We start from the raw sequence: 19,042 nt of genomic DNA, 5'->3' as shown, positions 1-19,042 counted from the left end.
TGTTATAATGCAAAAGGCAATGCTGCTGTAACTGAGTTTTTTACCTATGTGGTGGGACATAATTGAGGAAGTGTGTAATGGCAGTAAAAATCACCAAGAGGAAGGAAATAGGGTTTGGTAGGTGTAAGTAAGCAGCTGATTGCAACTGAGTGCACCAGACAAGTCCATGATTGAATCACTTCCCCAGTGCCTGCAGCTTCTCTGAGGAACGTAAAGTAGTAGCCTGCCCTTTCTGTGCTTCCTTGGCCGTTGGTAACACGCGCCGGCCGAGGTTGAGCTTCAGGCTGGGACATAGGGAACAGCCCGGCGCGGACAACACCGTACTGCAGCTGTGCTGCGCCGCAGCCACAGGCAGCGGCGGCGACCGCGCTCACGGTGCCAGCGCCCGCCCCTCGCTGCCGCCCCCTGCCGGCGGAGCGGCGGCCCGCCCGGAGGCGTGGCCTCGGGGCCGCCACGCCCGCCCCCTCCGCGGCGTCACGCGCACTGACTTCCGCCCGCCGGCTGCCGCAGTGGCGGCACGTGACGCCTCTCAGCAGCCGCTCTGCGCGTGCGCAGTGTCCCCCGCCCCGGGGTCGCGCGAGCAGGCAGCACGCGGAGGCGCCTCCTTCCTTAGAAAAGCTTTACTGACCGCGGGGCCGCCGCCACGGAGTACAAAACCAAACCCCAGAAACAAACTAACATAAGCACAAACACCCACAGAAGCCAAAGCAAAGCCCGCGCCCGAGAAGACAAGGGCGGCCGCCGCCGGGGGCACGGGTGCCCAGCTCAGCGCCGGAGCTGGTCCACCTCCTCCTCCCGCCGGCGGGCCAGGTGCGACGCGATGATCTCGGCGAAGAGGTCCCTCCGCAGCAGGCTGTAGGCCAGGGGCAGCAGCTGGCCCACCGTCTTGTGGAAGTACTGCGGGCGAGAGGGAAAACGTGAGCGGCCCCGCAGGGGGCAGGGGCTTTGTTTCTACCTCTGGGCTTCGCCCCTGAAGCGCCTGCTGCGCCCCCAGCAGCCACAGCGAGGCCGGGCTGGTCCCCTGCACCCGGAGATCTGCCTTTAGCAGTGCAGGAGACACTAACTACTGTTAAGGCTTAACTACTGTTAAGGCGGCTGAAGGCCCCTGTCCTGCCACACTCCACAGCTTGAGGGGATTGTGACAGTACTTACAGTAACCATTTAAGTGCTTCAAATGTATAGAAGTCAGAGCTTATTTAGCATTGGCGATGGTTACTGTACCTGTAGCCTCCCTCTACCTCGCCTCTGAAGGGAGTTTAAGTCCTTTCCCGTGTCTTGGGCTACAGATCAAGTGTCTTTTTGCTGGCCCCAAGCAAGAGGACAACCAGGCTCCAGCCAGAACCAGAAAGCCTCCAAGTATTTACAGACAGGCAAAAACGCTGGGAGCCAACCACAGTGTTATTTATGTGCAAAGCCACCGTTTTTCCCTTCTGTTTACTAAACTACAAAATGAAATAGAGTTTCTATTTTTAGAAAACAGCTGCCAAATTACAGCTGTTTCAAACTGCTGCATAAGATAGGTATCAGGACATGTCACAGTGTTGTAAAGACTTAGTTTGTCACTGCAGGAGTTAATCTCATGTGCTGAGAACCATGAAGCCTGAAAGATGAGGGTTTGCCCCCACCCACTCAGCCAACTGGAACTGTTTCTTCCTTCACTGCCCTTCCACATAGATGTAGGAAGGAATTAAGCAGCTGAGCCAGCAGTCACCAAAGGAAGGGTCAGTCCTAAATAATCAGGGTATCGGAGGAAAACACAACACATTCTCAGATGCTGTAGGGAATTTAGGAGAGCAGGGCAGGAAATCTAAGAAACACATTAGTAATTTAACAGTGTATGGAAAGAGCAGTGAATTTTCCTTCATTTCAGTGGCCAAGTATTTTAACTAGCGTTTAACACAAACATTTTTGGGCCTACATTTAGCACTGCAAGTTTTTTATCTCTCTACACGATACTTTGGAGCACCCCATAGCCAATACTGTTTTTACTAAAAGAAGCTATTTTACAGGGGTGTTTCTATGACCATCCATTCATATTCCATTGATGTTAAAGCTTCTTTTTATGTTCTCTCCTAGCCATAGATTTATTACAGACATAACCCTTTTCATCAGTGGGGCAGTGGCTAATACAGAAGAAAAACTGTTAAGTAGAATCTTCATGTGTGATTAAACGCTACTAAATCAAGCAGCTTATTTTTAAGAGTGACTTTTTAACAGCCTACACGAATTAAGAATATTCTTGTAGACTTTCATGATTCCTAGGGATAATTACGTGATACGAGTTGGGAATAAAGATCTACAACACAGGACAACTCCTGGTCCATGCATAAAGTCATGCACAATTTTGTAAAGTATGATTGTTGTAGTACTCACATGGGATCCATAGCAAAACAGGTCCATGCCCAGTTCATACCCCATTCCATAGTCACACTCATCATTAGCAAACTGAACAAAGGTCAGCATCTCTTGAATGGGGGCAAAGGCCTTCAGTCTCTCGTCATCAGTAGGAGCATCAACAATGGCCTTACAAATCTTTTTAAGATTAGCTGCAAAAAGAAAAGCAGAAATATTTAGATGTTTAAATAAAGAAATTTAATACTGCACAGAAGTAGTCTGTGGCCAAAACATACCTGTGTGTCACGCTTAAGTGAAGACTAAGAGAAGATTAAGACTAAATAAAAAACGGCTGGTGAAAAAGCCTCCCCTTTTGCTTTGCTGCTCATTCTTGCCCCGTGCCCATCCGTGTCTGCTCCCCATACAGAGACAAGCATTTGTGTGCTTAACTTGCATCAGGGAACTGATTCTGGTTAGAACAACACTGGGAGAAGAGGGGGGGATAAGAAATAAACCCACAAGTCCCTGAATGTAGATCAGTTTTTTGGACCTACTTCCTGCATGGCTGTGCCAGTACAAAAGAGAAGGTTGTCTAAACTACTACTTCAGGAATTATTTCAGATTTAGCATGTCTCACTGATTGTCATCTGGTTCATTTAAAGAAAATACTTTGAGCTCAAGTGTGATGGTTAAGACTTCTGCCTTTTACTCCTACTGCTCATATTCTTCAAGTAGGAAATATAAATGCAGTTTGGGTTTTGCAGAGTAGCTGTGTGACTGAAGGTTGTTTACTTAAATAAAGCAGAATAATATAGCAAACAAGAGATTTACCATTTGTTTCAGGAAGTTCTCTGTATCCGACATCATTTTTGTCTACAGGAACAACTAGGCCTGCTCCATGAAATGCTTTGGTCACCACCTAAATAAAAAGACAGGAAATTGGATACAGCACTGTAAGTCAATTCTGTGACACAGAATCACTCACCTCACTGAACAACATTAGCATCTGACTGCTGGTAGTCAACCTTAATATAGTGTCCAGGCTCCAGGACATCTACTTAGTTTCAAATTATACAGCAGTTACTTTTAAGTACTGCAGTTTAAAATAACTGGAAACTCCATTTCAGTCAAGTTCCAAAACCTAGGAACCCTTGTAGTCACTTGTGTAGCACTGTACTACATTTGTTTAGTCACCTCTTACCATAATTATTTCTCATAGGTATGCAAAAAACCTCTATTACTAATCCGTATCATCCTTAATGGTCCAGTTTCCAATAGATCCAACCCAACTGTTTACATGAATCTTCACTTTGAAGAAGTTTTTTCCATGCTCCCCATTTGTTTTACTTTTTAGACTATTTCCCCTATTGTTTTTTTTTTTTTTTAATTGAATGCTGAACTATGGTTTACAAGACTAGAGTATTTTGATTTAATCCCATTATTTGGAACACACTTGTACTAATCTTCCCTCTCCTGAAGTTTTAGAGAGCACTGATGAGCTCTGGAAGTTCCTAAATGAAGCATCCTTACTGAGTAGGAGGAAAAACAAAAAATAACAGGCAAGTAAATGAAAAAAGTTTAACAGAACTTAGTTCTCTCCAGTGGATCAGGAAAGTCATACTTTCTTATCTCTCTGTTTCATCTTCATGGTTTTTTGTTCCAGAGAATAACCCAGTTCTTTTGCTGTTCTTGTTAGTTTTTCATCTATGTCTTTCAAAATAGCATTTTTCTTTTTATCAGTCACTTCCTTAAGTTTTTTTGACAAAAATAGTCTGCAAACAGAAGAAACATGTCTTAAGAGAGCTTAACAGAACACAAACAAATGAATAGCCTTCTAATCACTAAACCTCCACATCTTCTAATGATTAGCAGTCATGGGTTTATTTATACACATAGACTTGGGAATGCAAGCCTCTTAACAACAAGAAAGAAAAGAAGTTTGGCACAGACAGTACTTTGGCATTTCCTATCTGTACTTGCATTACAGTCCAGTTTATACAACCTGCAGGTGCTGAAGATTCTCCTGGACTTGGTAGCTGCTCATCTTTCTATCTTAAGAACTCAGTTTGCTGCTCCAGTGCCATATAAACTATTTGACATCCAAGTCGTGCACAATAAATACATATTTGTGAGTTTCATCACAGTGCTTTCAAGACAAGTGTCCTTGTTTAACTCTGCACTACACAAGGAATCTTTTGCAAAAGCTACTTTTCACTATGCTTTCACTTACTGACACACGTCTGTCTGTAGAGAGCTTTCCATTTTTAACCAACAGGTGATGAAACCTGTTGTTTGCATTCATGATGAGGACCATGTAAAGCTTCATGAATCATACTGAATTACATATCCATATAAATGTTATCCTGCCCTAGGTCAGAAATGGTACTTCTTGTAGTTACTCATCATAAAAATACATTATTTTTGTTTATGTAGGCAAGACACGAGCTAGACTCTACTCATTTAGTACAATATGCAAATTTCCCTCACCACTGTTTGAGATGCCCTTTCTTTACTTATGAAGTATTTTAACACACCCAGTGGGCATTTTTTTTTTCCTATAGAATGTATCCCTGCCAATGTATTTTGACGATGAGATAATTAACACTTATCTATTTCACTTGTAACAGGAAAACACTACCAAGAAGCCTCTTAAGGCTTTTGAGAGTACCTTAAAACTGCCTGCAGGAGCAGAAGTGAGGGTTTCTTGAGAAAGAAAGATACACAAGTTAGCTGCATTATTCCACATCACATCTCCCAATTAATGGTTTCTCTTCTACTCTACTCTTCATAAATAAAAGTAAATATGAACCTTACTTGACTGCGGCAAAGACATTATCACCAACTTGTGAAATCGCACAGCCCTTCTTAGCTTCATTTGCACCAACCCACACTGGAAGCTCATCTGGCACATCCCTAATTATGAAAAAGTACACAGAAATAGTGAAGCTGTGTCCATTTCTCTTATTTCAAAGTAAAATTAATTCCCCTCTTCGCCATGCTGCCATCTCTTTCAGAAACCTAAGAAACATCCTTAGATGTAAAGCTCTAAAATCTAACAGCATAGCTTTGAAAGGAGCTTGTATCAATACATATAGACAGAACACATCCCCTTTATTTCATAAGGCTTGATTTTTTTCTTCTAAGTATCATGGCAAAATGTAATTAATTAATAAGTGAAGGTGCCCTGGAGGGTTGGTACTAAGTATTTAAATTTAGTCTTCAATATCTGTGATCTTTTGTAAAAAAGATATCAACCCATGTGTTAATATACTATTACAGTAGAGAAAGATTCTTTTTTGGTGATAGCACACAATTCTCAAATCCTATCTTGTGGAAAAAAAGAGGAGAAAAAGCTACACATAGTTATAGTCCAGCAAGAGCATGTATTAAATAAGATACCTGAAATATCCCATGTGATACTGTGTTTTGCTATCCCCGACAAGTATAGTCTGGAATTCTGGGGGATCATAGAAGAACCTCCAATGAAGATTGAAGTCCAGATCTGTTGATTTTGCTTTTTTGTGTTTTCCAGCAAGAATATCATATGGTCCAACCAGCATAAGTCCAACACTTGACACAAGTGCATCTGAAAAGCCAAGCATGAACAGGTTTACTTTCTGGTGGATGCATATCTAAACCAAGAAGTTCCCGTGTCACTCAGGTACCAAAAGCTTCCACAAATCCAAACAAACACTGTTTACAAGACAATGAAAGCTGAGGCATTCTTTTATTCAGTTATCATTCAAGAGTTAGCTTATTGCAGTCCTCCTAAGTAGTGGTCAATGGTTCAATGTCCGAACGGAGATCGGTGACAAGCTGTGTCCCTCAGGTGGCCATACTGGGACCAGTACTTTTTAGTATCTTCATCAATAACACAGACAGCGGGATCGAGTGCACCCTCAGCAAGTTTGCTGACACCAACCTGCATGCTGTGGTTGACACGCCTGAGGGACAGGATGCCATTCAGAGGGACCTGGACAAGCTCGAGAAGAGGGCCCATGTGAACCTCATGAGGTTCGACAAGGTCAAGTGCAAGGTCCTGCACATGGGTCAGGGCAACCCCCAGTATGAACACAGGCTGGGGGATGAAGGGATTGAGAGCAGCCCTGTGGAGAAAGACTTGGGGGTAGTGGTGGATGAAAAGCTGGACATGAGCTGGCAACATGTACTTGCAGCCCAGAAAGCCAACTGTATCCTGGGCTGCATCAAAAGAAGCATGGCCAGCAGGTCGAGGGAGGTGATTCTCCCCCTCTGCTCTACTCTCATGAGACCCCACCTGCAGTGCTGTGTCCAGCTCTGGGGCCCCCAACATAAGAAGGACATGGACCTGCTTGAGTGGGTCCAGAGGAGGCCACGAAGATGATCAGGGGGCTGGAGCACCTCTCCTATGAGGACAGGCTGAGAGAGTTGGGGTTGTTCAGCCTGGAGAAAAGGCAGCTCTGGGGAGACCTTACAGCAGCCTTCCAATACCTAAAGGGGGCTTATAAGATGGGGACAGACTTTTTAGTAGGGCCTGTTGTGATAGGACAAGGGTAATTGTTTTAAACTAAAAATAGAGTAGATTCAGACTGGATATAAGGAAGACATTTTTTACGATGAGGGTGATGAAACACTGGAAGAGGTTTCCCAGAGAAGCTGTGGGTGCCCCCTCCCTGGAAACATTCAAGGCCAGGTTGGATGGGGCTCTGAGCAACCTGATCTAGTTGAAGATGTCCCTGCTCATTACAGAAGGGTTGGATTAGCTGACCTTTAAAAGTCCCTTCCAACCCAAACCATTCTACGATTCTAAAAAGAAACTGTCATTTCTAGAGCACTCAGGGATGCCACATTCTGTTATATAATACATCTGGGGAAATTGAAACCTGGATTGATATAAGGAAACTTCAGTTCCATACTAAACATTTCACATGTACTTGCAAGAAAGGCAGATTTAGACAACATTTAGTCCCTTTGCATTACATAATTTAAGTAACTGTATTTTAGAAAGCTTGAAGTGTACTGACATCTTTGTGATGATCTCCAGTATTCCTGTTTACACTCATGTAAATATCCTGCATCTTAGCTGTAAGCTGAAGCACATTAGAGCACATCTGACCACCTCCAGTTTGCCTGCCTTCAGGCAGTTTTTGGAAGTGAAAGTTAGAAAAGGCAAAAAATACTTTAAAACCCACCACTTGGTTTCTCAGGATCTAGTTCCTCACAAAACTTCCAAAACTGATAGAAGTCTTCGGGCAGTTTAAGCCGATAGCATGTTTCTGCTTCTTGACGAAGACTATCGGGGATATCTGCCTGATTTGACCTTCTCTTCTTGACATCTCCATTTTTTTCACACTGCAGATAAGAAAAAGCAGAACCAAAGTTCATTTAGTTGCTTTCTGTCAGTTCTACTGAATGATTTTACAAAGCATCTGTATTAAATGGAGGAACAATGATTAAGTCATGCTTGTTACTTAAACCAGCATATATACTGATTAGACTATCTATTTTGGAGAGAATCGCTTAAAAGTGCATTATCTGAGATATGTGCTAAACATGTACGAAATAGAAAAGTGCTACTTCAATACTAATGGCTCAATATAACCAAGACAAGCGCTTTTATTAGTTCATCAAGTAAAGGACTAAGTAATCCCAAAGTTTAATCCAAGTTCTACATTATTTTAAAATGCCAATTTCCAATTACACAGCAGCTTGCATCCAAGAGACTCATGTGTTTTCCAGACAGTTCGAAGTAGGGATATTATTTTGTCACGTCTGGTTAAATGATGTAACAAAAATCCTCTAAGTCTCTGCTATCTGAACTACTTATCTATTCAACATCTGAACCGGTGCAGTTTACAGCACAACGTTTTAAAAGTAGCCTAAAGTTATTTCAAAAAAACTCAAGTAACATGAACCGAACCAGGCTACATTCAAGCATGCACACCGCTCAAGGGTAACCTCAACTACCTCATTCCCATGCAAGGCTCCACGAATCGGCAGGAATAATTACACCCGTTTTAAAGAATAATAATAGCTTTTTAAAAAAATGTCAAGGTTTCTTTTCTCTTGTGAGGACAGTACAGTGAGGCAGGCATTTCACCTCTTAAGTGGGCCGCCATCAGGTACTTAGGCACACCACGAGTGCCCGCTCCTAGCCGCGGCCATCCCGGGAGGATGAGGAGGCTGAGGCGTTGCTGTTTACAGCCCACCTGAGACGCGGCGGTCACCCGGGAGAAGCCCGGGTGGAGAGGAGAGGAGAGGAGAGGCTCCCGTGTCGGAGAACGAGGGGCCCAAGGGCTTTCCTCAGAGCCACGGAGCAAACCAGAACGAGGGGCGAGGAGGTGGAGGCCCGGCGCCACTACAAGGCATCCGCGCCCATTCAGGCCTACGGCCCCACGACCGCGGCCCTCGGAGCTCGCCCCCCCGGCCCGGGGCTGCCTCAGGCCGCGGCTGCCCGCCCCGCGAGGCCGGGCCCCGCCACCCCGCGCCGGGCCGTGTCCCGCCGGCAGGCTCGGCCCCCTCAGGCGCGGCGACCCGCCCGCCCCGCGCGCGCCCGCTAACGGCCACCTGCTCGCCGGCCGGGCCCGCCGCGCCGCGCGGCCTCCGCTTCCCGCCACCTGTCATGCTCCCGCCGGCCGCATCGCGCCCGCCCCGCCCGCCGCTTCCGAGGTCGCGCGCCGCGCCTCCGCGCGTGCGCGGGCGGCGGCGCGCGCCTGGCCGGCCACGCCCACACCCCCCTCGAGCCCCGGCCGGCGCCAGCTGTAGAAGGGTGGCGGCGGCGCCGGGGGCAGCGGCCCCGAGGGAGCCGGTTAGCGGGTGTCCCGGGGAGAGAGGAGGGGCCTCGCAGTCCGCCTGCCCCCGCGCGGAGGGGCCGGAGCCGCAGCCCGAGGAGCCGGCGGCGGAGGGGCGCGGCGCCTTCCCGCCCCACGTAGCACCTTGCTGCAAGGTGAATAAGCGCCTTTACAAGGACAATGGGCAGTTGTGTATCTGCGCGTCAGCTCAGGAGCCGGCCTGTTCCGGAGCTGGCTGGCAGGAGAAGGGGGATTAGAGGGGGCGCAGGCTGTAGGCTGTGAGCCCCCCGCCAGAGCAAGCACTGCAGCGTCCGAGGGGGAAACAGAACGGCCGCAGGTAACCCGCGGCTGCGAACACATCTGTGGCTGGAGCTGGGGGCTAGAGATGGAGTCGGGAAGCTTACAGCCATGTTTCCTCAGTGGTAGGTTGGCTCACCTCACGGCTGCCTGCATAGGCGTTCGAGGCTGATTTTTCTAATTACACGTACGTGCAGATTCCTGTAATACAAGTTAGGGCAGTATATTGGAATGAGAGAGAAAACAAGATTACCTGAACCAAATGTAATCTTCCCCTTCAGAGCTGAAGGCATAAGAGAGCGAAGATGCAATACTAGTTTTCAATACACAGAAAAAGGGGAAAAAAACCCAATCCCCTAAGCCTCTGCTTTAGCATTTGACAGCTGCCAGGAATATAGAAGTGTCATCACATAATTTCCAATGAAAGAATCAAGGCAGCAGCGTGTAATATGTAGCAAGTGGGACACATTCCTCGATTTAGGAAAGCACATAATCATATTATGCAACATCCACTCATTTAAGGATATTGCTGAAATGCTTTGCGTAGAAAAAGGCCTAGAAAACCAATAGCACAGGAGGTGGCAGTGGGAAGCTGGTTATATATAAACCTTTGCGTGTTTTTTTTTTCAGTAAGTCAGATTGCAGTGGGTTTATTTAAAGAAGCATAATGTAATTTAGCTACAGGAGTCCTTTATGGTATGCAAAGATGCATATATGGCAAAATTCCAGTGAGTTTTTTTAATCTTGCAATCCATTAAAGGTGTAAATATTTGCTGTGGTATGGATTATTAGCTTAGGTTTAGGAATAAGCTGCAGTGCCTTTCAACCACGTATGACATTGACAGTTCTGTGACTAACACAAGAGACTTGATAATTTTAAGTCTGTCTACAGCATTCACTATTAAGAGTTACACACAACGTCACAGGAAACTTGATCCTGACTAATGACGTTATTTCCTGTATGTAAAAACAGCTAGGCCCTTCATAGAAACCATGGGTTGATATCATACAGATGCAGGACAATCTGTGACAAAGTCTCCTCCTTCAGCTGGAAAAACTGTTGTTTAAATCAACATACACCTTAAATTGCTTACTAAAATGCTGCACATATAAGAAAGGAATATTAAATTTCAAATCCAATCCTTAAGGGATGAATTAAGTTTCATCACCTGAGGTTAAGCAGAAGCGAGGTACAAAAGCTCGCTAAGAAACCACAAACCTAATTTTCTTCCTGAAAAGTGTGAAGACTACTGCTCTGAGGTTTCTTTGGGAAACGCTTTCTAATACTAGTCTCACTCCATAATTTCTAGTATACCAAACCTTAACCATAGTGGAGGCTAGACAAAATGGCACCTGAAGGAATGACGTTTTCCTCAGTAGCTTGGTGGAAAGTGTTCTAGGTGTCTTTAGAATAAAGGCACACCTCCCCCACCCCCACCCAGAGTATCCTTTACATACAGTAGCTTAGTTTACCCAAATTCCAACCTCAAGCAGCAAATTGAGTCAGTGGCAAAGGCACCAATATTTCCCATTTCATTATTAAAGCTAACAAATGCTAAGTTCTGTCACCCATTATTATTTCAGGATAAGCTTTTCTCCTACTGCAGAGTGAAGCTAATTAAGGAATTCACTGCACCTCCAAACCTATAGCTTTGCAGACGCTTATCATGCCCTCCTGTTCTCCTCTCATTGTTTCCTGAAAGAAACCCTTCACATAACCATTTTCAGTTCCACAGTTACAGTTTTACTAAGGTGAATGCAAAAGTGACATGGGAGAGCCCAAGTGTGCCTCATGACTTAGCCTAGAGTCTCAAGAGTGTATTCCTGCCACACTGGTCTTCTGCTACAAAATGAGTGAATGAAGTCAGCATGAAAGCTTCTACCTTTATTCTGTGTCAAGAAGGAAGAAAACAGAACCTTTTTACGGTGAAAAACTTTGAAAACTTAGAGATTCTGCTTCTTAGAATATTTTGCATTATAGCATTGGGAGAGAAGTAATGGAAGTGTGAAATAAACTTGTGGTGGCTCCATTTTAGGTATACCAAAATCTCACAAGGCAAAGCTATGCTGGAAAAAGTGCGAGTTAACTAGAAAGATACTTGGCTTGTTGTAAATATTAGTGCTAGGACCCAAAAGCCTAACTTGAAGGGTCTACAGCTTCACTGAAGATACAGCTCTTGTGAGCTTTATTGATCAGTTGATTTTTTTTATTCTTTTCTCCACATAAACTATGAAAGTCTCTAAGAGCACCTCTTTTCTAGAATAGCCTGCAGTTTGGCAATAACCCATGAGACACAGAATCCAGGAGGGAAGATACTAAATTCTCTCCGTCTGAGAAACTCTCTCTCACACTTTCCAGGCAGGTACCCCAGCCGCTAGATTATTGGTTAAGAGTAGCAGTGTTTGGCCATAAAATGGGCTTTTAAAAATATTTTTATGTATATATATACACACATGTATATAGTGCAACTTATAATCCTTTTATAGGTATCTTCCACACAATTTTGGAATGAGTACCTCAAGAGAAATAGGTAATGAAACACCCAGTTGCCTCATCCTATCCCCTCAGGCTTGAAATATGAGGCAGCTAGCTTGCTTTCATTAAGATCATAATGGTGGTTATGTTCAGAAAACTAACTTTGTGTGACTGGATAGATAAAAGGGGAATTTTTGAGGTTAGATGTATTTAGTCCCAGGTGGTAGCTGATGTTTTCAGAACAGCAGTTTTGAACTTCAGTACACACTTTAGGTTTGATAAACCTACTCATTGGTTAAGTCTATCCTCATCAGTTCATCTCTGAAGTGTGGAAATGTATAGTGGTACCCCACAATCTAAGCCCTTAAAAGAAAAACTCAAAGATACTGAATGATTAGTCAGTGCACCATAGTAATTTTTTCCTCTCTGAACAAGTGGTAACTCCACCCGTATGTACCTGCCTCCAAATAATTTATTTTCACTTCTGAAGTCCTAGATTTGAAAAGCATACCTGATTTGATATAGGTAGTTGTATTGTCATGCATTCTGTTAACAGCCTGTAAGGCTGTAACATGGAAGACTTTTTACAAAGAAGGATAAGTGACTAAAACAGAGTTTATAATATAGTATTTTAAAGCCCCCTCCTTCAAACTGGTAAATACAGCCTCCTGTGTCTGTACATCGGACTTCTGAATCAGCATAAACAGAGTTTATCTCAAGAGATTAATCTGCAAAGTAGCTTTACCAAGCTCTAAAACCATCAGTATGATTAGTCCTACTCTGCGGTGCACCTAGCCTTTTTTTTTTTTTAATTCATAACTATGCAGTAACAGATTTTATGAGAAACCACGGAACTGGAGTCTGTTGTCTTGAAACACAGCTTTTGAGACCTGCTTTCTCAAAAGCTATGGTAGAAGCTTCCTGTGTGTGCATTTAATTTGCCCCCTGAAGTCACCCAGACCTTAGTGTGTCTTATAAGGATTTTTCCTTTTTTATGTCCATTTCCAATATTATTGCTTAATATCCAGAGTTACCAAAGTATGCTCCATGCTATGACAAAGTCTTAGTTTTTAATTTCAGAGGTTTGTAGCTATTAATTATTGTTAAGAAAGCCTTCACAAGTTAAAAGCCTAAATGAAAGCTTTATCAACTGGTAGATAGAAAGAAGGAAAGAAGACTTGCAGGGTTGTTGAGATCCACTTTATGCTTCCTCACTGCCATTCACTGACTCATTTATGCTCATAGCTCTCCACCAGAGTTGATTGCTTTCCTCCCACCCCTTACAAGGTTCAGATTTGCTCACGTGTGAAAAACATCAGAAATAAATTAAGCTGTGCTATCCAGATATTCTGTGCTGAGATATTCCAGAGATTTATATTTAAGGACAGAGATCTGAGACACAATGTAGTCTAGTCAGCATTAGCAAGTTGGATAGGGTGCAATACATACAGTTCACAAATCTATTTTTCCCTACCCTTCAGCATATGCAACTGGAAGGGAAGTTTAAGTCATGCTTAGGTAGTTTCAAGAGTACCTAAGCAGCAAGGGATAGGTGTGTGTGCAGTCTCCTCATTAGTCACCACAACATACTGATGACTAGACTATGCGGTACAAATACATACACATTCTAATTGCTGTTCAAGGGCTAATTTTTGCCAAAGAACGTGATACTGCATTTTTCTTGCCACAAGAGGGAGCCATTTAAATTCTTGTCATTTAAAAAGCAGTTTGAAGAACGAAGACAAAAAAATGTCTTAATACATGATTGACCACGCTGATATCCTTTTGTACCATTCGGTAGAACTCCTTTAAAATTAGACAGCTTGTTTCTGAACACCAGATAATTTAATCTTATTCTAAATAATCCCAGTGCATGTAGCATGTTGGATTTTTGTGCATGTCAGCTGTCATGTTAGGGTTGTACACAGTGCAGCGTGACACAAATGCAGTGAAAATATGCTGGATTTAATAGTTTTAATACTGCGGTTTAAGTGAAGGTCTGGTTCTTAATAAATTGCTTTACAAAATTGCCAGCTGCCTTCTCAGGTTAAGCCCTAAATAATCCTCAGATCACACAGAGCCTCTGTTCCTTGCGTTATTAGCTGCTGCAGGTCAGCTCCATGTTTTCAGGTTCAGAGGAGGACACGTCCTCCCTTCCATCAAAATAAGAATGAGCAGGAACTGTGGACACTATCAATGTCAAAGATAAGATTTGCTTCCAGGAGGGTTGGGAGTGGGCAGTGCTGCAGCAGACTGCAAAGACACACAGTGCCTCTGCTGAGTCACCACCTCAGTGCTGCCTGTGCTGACAGGTTGTCCTGGATCCCTGCCAGCTCCCCTTGCAATTCTGCTAGGTAGGCTATATACATCAGGATGAATGAAAGAAGAAAATACAGTGGGAGGAGGGGAAAGAAAAGTCATGTCACTGGAAGAAAACTCATCAGGATACTGCAGGACATATTTCCTGAGAAATCCTGGCGACTTGAAGTTGCTTTGTATTGTGAATGTTTAAAACAGAACATGAGTGAAAATACACAGTAGTCTTGCTGTGAAGGACTTGAAGTTAAATATACATTTTAGTATAGTGATTAATATTATTTTGGCATCAATTCAGTGAGCCTTGCAATAACTGCTCTTGACAAGAATGTAAACTCACAGCTTGGTACTCCTGTAATCCAGCATTTTGAACTGCCCTTTATTTAGATCTGGCACCTAGTAGTAGACTATGATTTTAAGGTGGCAATAGTATTTTACTGCAAGCCAAATAGGGAAACCATTCTGATCACATAAATTAGTGCTTGGAACACTAGCCCTTATATCTATGCTATTCTGTATTTAATTTACTTGTTAGTCCTGTGATTGTAGAGAACTGCAATTTATGTAGGACCATTTGCCATACCTACCAGTTAAATTTCACCGGTAGCCATAGACATAATGCTGTAAGTTGCCTAGTTTACTTGGAAGCACAGCTACGTATGTTCAGAGCAGCAGTGAGGCACAGTTCAGCTGAATGTATTATCCCAGGAAGTTCAGTATCTTCCTGTAAGAATCTACTCTTAAGGGGCTGCTAATGTGAACACCCATCCAAAAAAGTGTTTCCCCAACAAAAGTAGAACCGTTGAGTTAGTAGGTCTAATGCAATTTTATTTCTAGTAGGATAGTTTTCTGAGCCAGGCAATCTAGATACAAGATTCATTTTTCCAGTTACGTTCTTTTGTTATTTATGGGTATTGTACTTCTCTTCATCTGTAACTTTTCACCTTAAACCTTTGCCTTCATATGTACAAAATACAGCATACAGGTAAGGAAGATAAAAATCTATAAAGTCAGATGGGTGTCACTGGAAGCAATAAATGAAAAGAACTTTGATACATAAAAGTAGTCTAACAGCAAGTTATTTTAATCAGTATCTTCTCAGTAGAAACGCTGTTGTGAGGCTTTACGTTTTTAATATGAAAGAAGAATCATTTGATAAACATGCTTACTACCAAGACAAACCCTGCATACATTGCTTTACCATTAATAACTTCCAAGACTGTCATATCTTTCATATTTACTTATATTTATACACACTACCTCTCAGTCTTCAGTTTCAGAACCCTGTTTTCATGGGACAGTTTCCTAACATACAGAGCAATTCACATTTTGCTGTCACCAGATGTTAAGGTGACAATCAATACAAATAATGAAACAATAGGTATTCACTAAGTGTTGACTGATGACATTAACCTTTCATCTAGTACATATGCCTTGGTTTCCTCCCCCGACAGATAATGGGGTGAGGGGGTGGGAAAATAGTGGCTCTGAGTCATTTTGGCTTAGGCTAGAGTGAGTCAGGAGGCAAGCAACTCATGATTCCTTCTCTCCTTTTTCTTCAGGGTCGGAAGTTGAGTGAATTGATCAAATTTCTATTCTTTAGACCATACATGTATTTATATATATTTATCTATATTTGGTCCATGGCTGTAGCTGACTGACTGGTAAGACTCCTTTACAAACAGGGTTAATCCATTTTCATATTTTAACATCCTGAGAGGCGGTAGTTTACATTTTCAGATAAACCACTCATAAATAATAACTTTTGTAGTCATTACTGCTGTGAGAGTTCCTAAATCTGAGGATTTAGTGTATAGTTTAGGGTGAACAATCCAATTATATTTAGCAGCTTCTGTAAGGAACATTTCTTCTTGCTTTTTTCTAGGCACCCTGGCAACCACAAAACATTAAAAGGAACAAAAGATGGGTTTAGCATAAATCTTAGAGGCAGTGCTAAAGTATAACATTGACTTTGGACTTGTGTTGATATTTAAGGCTCTTCCCTCAGACCTGCTCGGATGTTTCCACACCATATGGCTTCTAGTGCAACAGTACAGCAGACTTCTGCTGTAGACTTTGCCTAGCTAGTAACACAGAACCTGGCACATTCTCACTGTGCCATTCCCAGCTAACAGCTTCAGTGCCTAGAGCTGTGTAGCATTAGCACAGTCTGTTCCCAAATAAGTTAGTTTTCTGTCTATAAGCATGACTAATTCAGGTGCAACACTGTGCTGACACAGCTCTATTCTTTCTGGTTCTGGAACCAGTCAAGTATGATGCTCACCTGGGATTGCTATGCTGTGTCTTTGCACCACATAGGTAGCACTGGCAATACATCCAACTCTGTTTTCTGGGATCCCATTCATCTGTCTTGATACTATAAGCTACCATAAACAAGTGCCACAGCAGGGAAACATGTCTAAAGGCCTCCCCCATGGTTATAGCATATTCAAAGACAATGGCATTGTCTAAGGCAGGCTTACACCCTGTGTCAGGAAACAACCCTCTTCTCATCAGGATAGTAGCGGGAGAAGGCGGAGCCCGGCATCGTGCCTTGATGCAGACCAGCTGAAGTCTCAGGCTTGCTGCCCCTTTCACATCAGGGCTGGATCTGCCCTTAGTGCAGTAACTCAGCTACTACAGACTCCACTGGAAAGCTGCAAATACAGTACCTCTAAAAGACCAGGCTTTCATACCACAAGAAGAGACTAACATACTTCCTCCCCTTTAAGGGGCCAACATATTTCTTATGTAGCTTCAGGTCTCTAGGGCCTGCAACTTTTTGTGCAGTTATATAAAATACAATATATGATTAGACAGTTGTAGTGTCAACACTGAAACATAAAAATAGGTTAATAGCCCAAAAAGATAGTGCGTGCTTCTTCCACAATAGGATTTTGTCTTTAGCTAATCATCTCTGTTTCCTGTTGGGGTTTTGTAAAGGTAAGCTTTGTTTTTGTTGGGATGTACTACTTTTCACAAGCCACAGACACCCACAGCTCTTAGGGATTAGGAATATTCACAAGTATACCAAAACTGCATTTCATCACCTACCCATAGTAGTACGCCACTTTTGTAAGCCACCAGCTTTATTAAAAGCACAATACAAGCTTTAAGCATTTTTTTTCATAATATAGTGGCAAAAAATACACAGGCTTTGCCCTTATATTGAAAGCTGATGTGGTACCCTTTCCTGGGGACTCCTCAGTTAGGAGTTATTAGTAACAGCTAGCCAAGATAGCTTTAAAGAAAATACACTGCCCCCTCCCCCAAGAAAACATCCCAAAACACAAAAAAACATTAAAAAAACCAGTCACCAACCAACAAAAAAAATCCCCAACCAACTAAACAATACCACAGAAAAAGCCAAGATCATAAAGAGTCTCTTTGAGGCATTACATAGATACAAGTCTCCACGTCCAGAGAGATGACTTTTCCAGTTTAGAGCCTGGCAACTGTCTTAAGTTTATCATCAACACCACCCTTTACAACAAACAGCAAAAGAAGAATCTCCAAGTTGCAGTGACAAAGAATTACAGGGCAGCATCTCTCTTCACTCCCTTTACTTCTTATTTTGTATTTACACCAAGAAAGCTATTTGATAACTAGGTTTTCTATTTTTAAAATATATTCCAAGCTTAAGAACACTATATACAAAATAGCCTCCATGCACAAGACATTTTTGTGTTAGAGTCAAATTACTACAGTTTAGCCAGGTAACCCAGTTTTTACCACTCAGCTCCCTCACAGTTGTTTTTTTCCTATACTTCATAGAAAAGTTAAACCAGCACTTCATCTCAACCTAGCTGGTACCTCTATCAATCAGCTATCAATTCAGCAGAAAGATAAATATACTAGCTATTGTTAGACAAGCTCTCCATTCTTCTACTGCTTTCAGAGCAAAAGGGAATAAAACCTCTTATTAGATTAGACATCCCAGCAGATTAAGAGAACAAACACCTCTAAATGAAAATTCTTACCATTGCAGGGCAAAACAAATCCAAGTACCAAAATCTAGGGCCTTATAGAAAAAGCTATATGACTTGTTACTAACAGGCTTGTCCTCTTATATAGATTAGGAAGGTATCAGCATTTGCTGATGGGTTGCATGGTCTCAGCTGTACCTGCTCCCTGGCCATTTAACCCCTGCATTTCTGGTTCCAGTTTTCAGCAGATGTAACTGGAAAAAGGAGGTTTAAGATTTTGGACTGTTCAGCAGAACATAGCTTAAGGAATTTTTAGAGCCCCCCGAAACACAGTATAACTCACTGTAGCTGCTTTTTTCCTTCCATATTTTTCCCTTATTCCAGTTTTTTTACCACCTCCTCTCCTTTGTGTAGCCTATCGGAAGAGAGAACAGATGTAAAATTTCCTCTGAAACAGAAAAGGAGGAAGCTAGACAGGGACCTCATAATGGAAAATGTACTCATTAATATGGCAGTTGCAAGTTCTTGTTTTTGCTACAGTGTCAATGCTGTCTTAAAAGAATAGCATTTGATTCTATCATTCAAATAATTCTGTGTAACTAGAGGGGACTAGTTAAGGAAAAGGAAAGTACTGATAAGCAGTAAAGAGGGGAAGGATGTTACAAGTACGGCTTGTGGAAACTTATTGAACTACCACTAGTAGTTCCATGGTGCATTAATAGTAAAGAAATAAATCTTGGATATTACAAATACATTCTAAACCCCACTTCTTTTTAATGCAAACTATTTAAAGTCTCAGTGTTTTCAGAGTATCCGTTTACCCATTTAAGCACCTGAAGACACCATTCAAGCATTACTGATTTTTTCAAATTGGTATCTAGTAGGTGCTCAGTTTCTATCACTGGTCATGTGTAAAGCTGTCA

General features: G+C 42.7%; 1 protein-coding gene across 1 annotated transcript; it reads right to left on the bottom strand.

The window, feature by feature from the left end:
* Positions 1 to 604: 604 nt before the first annotated feature.
* HPF1 (histone PARylation factor 1) lies at positions 605 to 8,995 on the bottom strand. The gene is made up of 8 exons (XM_074822819.1): positions 8,881 to 8,995; positions 7,506 to 7,665; positions 5,734 to 5,920; positions 5,149 to 5,247; positions 3,956 to 4,106; positions 3,166 to 3,253; positions 2,374 to 2,546; positions 605 to 897 (listed from the first exon to the last, which is right to left on the bottom strand). Exons 1-8 carry the CDS (start codon positions 8,935 to 8,937, stop codon positions 766 to 768), a joined length of 1,047 nt encoding a protein of 348 aa, XP_074678920.1. The 5' UTR covers positions 8,938 to 8,995; the 3' UTR covers positions 605 to 765.
* Between the last annotated feature and the right edge of the window lie 10,047 nt (positions 8,996 to 19,042).

This window comes from Strix aluco, chromosome 4, assembly GCF_031877795.1.
Source record: "Strix aluco isolate bStrAlu1 chromosome 4, bStrAlu1.hap1, whole genome shotgun sequence".
Taxonomy (NCBI): Eukaryota; Metazoa; Chordata; class Aves; order Strigiformes; family Strigidae; genus Strix; species Strix aluco.
This window is presented reverse-complemented; position numbering and strand designations above follow the sequence as displayed.